The sequence below is a fragment of the Atta cephalotes genome (genome assembly GCF_000143395.1).
Source record: "Atta cephalotes unplaced genomic scaffold scaffold00020, whole genome shotgun sequence".
Taxonomy (NCBI): Eukaryota; Metazoa; Arthropoda; class Insecta; order Hymenoptera; family Formicidae; genus Atta; species Atta cephalotes.
Window position 1 is genome coordinate 493,053 of NW_012130084.1, and position 4,388 is coordinate 497,440.

The 4,388-nt window shown below is 29.6% G+C and overlaps 1 protein-coding gene across 1 annotated transcript in view; it reads right to left on the bottom strand.

Annotated features, from left to right (window-relative positions):
• Nucleotides 1-573: 573 nt before the first annotated feature.
• The window catches only part of LOC105619228 (DNA topoisomerase 2), a 10,168-nt gene continuing 6,353 nt past the window's right edge, over nt 574-4,388 (bottom strand). The window contains exons 16-22 of the mRNA XM_012200752.1: nt 1,772-1,901; nt 1,549-1,686; nt 1,355-1,439; nt 1,203-1,282; nt 978-1,106; nt 792-907; nt 574-699 (exon numbers count right to left, since the gene is read on the bottom strand). Of these exons, the coding sequence (XP_012056142.1) occupies nt 574-699; nt 792-907; nt 978-1,106; nt 1,203-1,282; nt 1,355-1,439; nt 1,549-1,686; nt 1,772-1,901 (804 nt within the window). The remainder of the gene's footprint in view (nt 700-791; nt 908-977; nt 1,107-1,202; nt 1,283-1,354; nt 1,440-1,548; nt 1,687-1,771; nt 1,902-4,388) is intronic.

Here is a 4,388-nt window from a genome sequence, read left to right on the forward strand (position 1 = left end):
ACACGTGAAAATTCGATATCACAATATAACACAATATACAGTCAGCACTAAAAGAATTTTTTTTCCGAGGAGACTTCGATCATATGATGAAATTTACGTGAGTATTCTGAGCACACTCGGGTACGTTCTGCAGCATTGTCTACAGCGTTTTAATTTCACGAAATTCCATTCATTCGCAACATTTTATGCGTACTTATACTCAAAGAGTAAAATTATGTACAACATTGTATGGAGCATTTCAGGAAGAATGTGCCAGAGGTCGAGCAACTGTATTGCTCAAGTAAATCTTCGAATGTTACTCAAGAAAAGCAGAAATACAAATTTTTATTCCAAATTATTTCTGCCCTCAAAATTATTCTTAGAACATATTCTGGCAAATCCTGTTCGAAGTACCCCTCATAAAATTATTATTAATTTCATGATCAACAATCAGCGGGGACGAAATCTCTGAAAATTCTCCAAATAAACTTATGTGCAACAGCTCTTCATGATTTGAGTTTCGTCTTGTCTCGTGTTGTCCGATCCACTCTAAACTACTCCAGTCAACTACGTCTCGCATTTTTCAGAGTGTGTTCAATCAGAGTCGCTGTCATCTGACTTTAGTGCGTAAGATACTGGCTTCCGAGCTCTACCGATTCGGGGCGGCGAATCATCAGATATCTTTTCTTCATCCGATTCTGATACCTTCTTTTTCTTCTTCTATTTTTTTTAAATGAAAATTAAATCAATAAAAAATTCTTATGACATTATCCTAATTATTATATTGAATACATCAAAAATGTCGCGCTTACTCTTTGTTTAGTGGTAAATAAGTCATCTGTGTCAGAGTCCTCGGATGATTTCAATTTTTTCTTCAACTGTCTCTTCACTCCTTTGTTACCACCGTTCTCGGTCTTTTTCTTGCGTGCTGTAAATACAAGAAATGAGCAACAAAATAACTTTTATTTAGTTGTACGATTCAGGTAATCATTTATTACCTTTCTTAGGTGACGCAAATTTTATAGGCGAATCTTCTCCGGATGAGGATATTAAGGGTTTTTTTTCAGGTAAAGATTGTTTCTCAGGAGAATTGCCGACTAACGAATCAAAAAGTTCTTCTGAAGTCGCTGTGCAGAAATAAATAAATATCTAATATTTTCTGTAAGATATATAAGTACATTACTTAATATATATTAAATATATATTATGTTTACTTTACTTACGTGCTGATTGTGGTTTCTTGTTCGGTTTAATATTATCGTCGGAATCGCTCAATGTTATAAGGGAGGATTTCTTCTTGGATCTAAAGAAAATACGCGATGTGTGTGGAGAAATAACGAAGCAAGTCAATATGATATATAACAATTATACTTACGTTTGTTCCGAATCAGAAGACTGATTGAATAATTCTTGAACACTTTCATTCGAATCATCGCTGTCAAAGTTATAATTTTTCTTGGCTATTGTTTAAACAAAGAAATAAAGAATAAAAGATTTTCGGAAAAACAAGACATAATGTAATCTATTTTAATAAATTTTTGACTCAAAAAAAAAAATGAAAAGACATACCTGTGGCTCTACGAGATGACCGTTGTGGAAGTGGTGAAATACTACCGAAATCGATGTCCTCGCTTTCGTCTGAGTCGTTATCCTTCTTTTTGGATCCTTTTTTGATCGGTTTAAATTGTAACGTTGTTTGTTTTAATCCTGTTTGCAAGAGTAAAAAAATTTATTGTTAAAATATTCGTTGTAATATCCGCTATATGTCATTTATGAATTAAAGTTTATCAACCTTTTTTTGCAGGTTTCTTTTCCATTTTTTCAAGAGAATTTCCAAGTCTTTGTTCGAGGGATTTAGTATTAGATTCGACCAGCGTATCAAATTCGTCTTTTTCCTCCACAGACGTTTGCTCTTTCTTTACCTGAAAAAATTTTCAAAATTTTAATGATATAATCGTGATATGAGTATATAAATAAGACGACAATATAATAATAAATGAATGTAAGATAAATGATAAAAAGAATAAATATATATTTTTTTAATGGAATTGTAAAAAAATTATCATTTGTGGATAGTAAAAAGAAAATGTTTCGTATATAAAATTATTTTCATCAATTCATGAATTAAAAATTAAAAAACGTACGAATATATTAATAAAAAATATAAATATACACATTTAATAATCTAATTAATTATAAAAATCAGACATAAATTCGATTTCCCTATAAAAATAAATGAAGCTAACAAAGAAGCTGCTATCAAACACTAATTGTAAGACGGAAAAATAAATATAAATATAAATAAGAAATACTGTTATATATGTGCTTAATACTTTTGATATGACTTCTTTTTGTAACCTTTATTTATTTCTTATATGGAAATCTGTTCATATAGATAATGTTAAATATGTCCCTATTTATATTTTTCTATTAATATTTGTACTTTAAATTTTATTGATAAACTTTGCGAGTATTAAACGTCTTCGTCGACTTTTTTAACGTACAATTTACTATTCGTCAATTTTTTATGAATGAACTTTTAATATCTTTGCGCATGCTTTCTCTTTAGCCATTGACTTATATTTATTGTTTTGCATGTAACTTCTTTATACAAGATTTTTTTCTTGGGAAAACCGTTTAAATCGCCAAACTTCAAATATGAATTTAGGATCTCAAAACAAACAAAAATTTTTTTTGGACGCTCGCAAATGTTTCGTTCAAGAGAAATTTACTTCTGAAATTACAGAACTATAGGAATGAATAATGTCGAAATAAGGTTTATCCTCTTTATTGTTTTACAATAATCAAAATTTAAGCATTAAATTTTTTTTTTTAATGATGACCTCCAATCACAGACTTTTATATATATGAAATAAACCCCGAAATTGTATGGTAGTTCTGCGCATGCGTTTATTCACGAATAAATCCAAAGGAATGCAGTATGGCTGTGTTTTGCATCAACTATTCACATGCTAAACGTATAGCATTATGAAAGTGATATGATTTCATAGCGAAAAATATTGTTTCTTTTGGAAGAGAAAGAGTTCAAGGTAAAGGAAAAAGATAAAGATATTGGGAAGACAACTGAATATTAATAAACATATATAAAAAATGCAATCGTATTCAATTTCATAAATTAGAATAATAGCTGGATTATGAAAATAAGTATTTAGTGGTTTTAATACTGTTAAATTAGTGTCTGTCTATTTTCTGATCCTGTACTAGACTGCATTAGAACTCTTTTTCTCGCTTTCAATAAATATCAAACATATACCTATCTCACTTTAAGTTCCAAAAAAAAGTGTACACTAGTTCAGCCACAGAAAACAGACCTAGGTTAATGTCAAAATAGTGCGCTAATGTGTGCGCATGTGCAGATTACGTCACGCGGTCATGCGGAACGATTCTCTGCATGCGTATAATATTGCATCAAAATTATGGAGACTACTTTTTCAAACAAGTTAGCAGTCTAGTAGTATATATAGAAGTTTGTACTTCCAACGCTATTCCTAACCAATCTTCGGGTACTTAATGAATTTTAATCGAAATGCTGCAATATGATGACTGTTCTTCTTTCATTTTGCAATGGTGCAAAAACTGCATCAGCCCAGAAAATCATATTAAATGATTTTAATTAATTCCCTTAATCAATTTTCTTCGGTCGTTGAAATATCATGAAAGAGAATATTGATTTATCCGATAATCTTTTGTTCGGAAAACGCGCGATATAGTCACGGCGAGCAGCATTAGAATTTCCGTTAAAAAACCTATATAAATATACTATATCGGCATATTCATTATTAGAATATCTACAAGGCATGATTATAAGTTTATTCTACAAAAGCATTCAACGAATTAATAGTTACAAAGCGAGCTACAACTACGAGCTACAACTACGAATAAAAGTCTGACCTTCGAGCTTCGAAAATAAAAATAAGAGATTCAATTATTCATTCCTACAGTTCTGTATATAACTTCAGAAGTAAATATCTCTTGAAGCGTTTGCGAGCATATGTCGAGAGAAAAATTTTTGTTTTGAAGTCATATGAATTGAATTTTAAGCACAGTATAAACAGTAGTTTACTACAACACTTCATGTCGGCACCTTTGATCTCCATGTCGAGAATCACGTGATCATCCGCCATATTAACATTGAAAAAATCCAAGACTGAATATAGAATATAATGTTCCATAATAATGTAGTCATAATTTAAAAAATTTTACAAAAACTTAAGATTTTTAATAAACAAAATTAATTCGAAAATAACAAAAACTAAGAACAAATATCAAACTTATTTAATAAATAGTAATAAATAAAATATTGTTGTTCTTCTCTGTGTATATATATATATATATATATATATATATATATATATATATATATATATATACTATTGTACTCTACTACT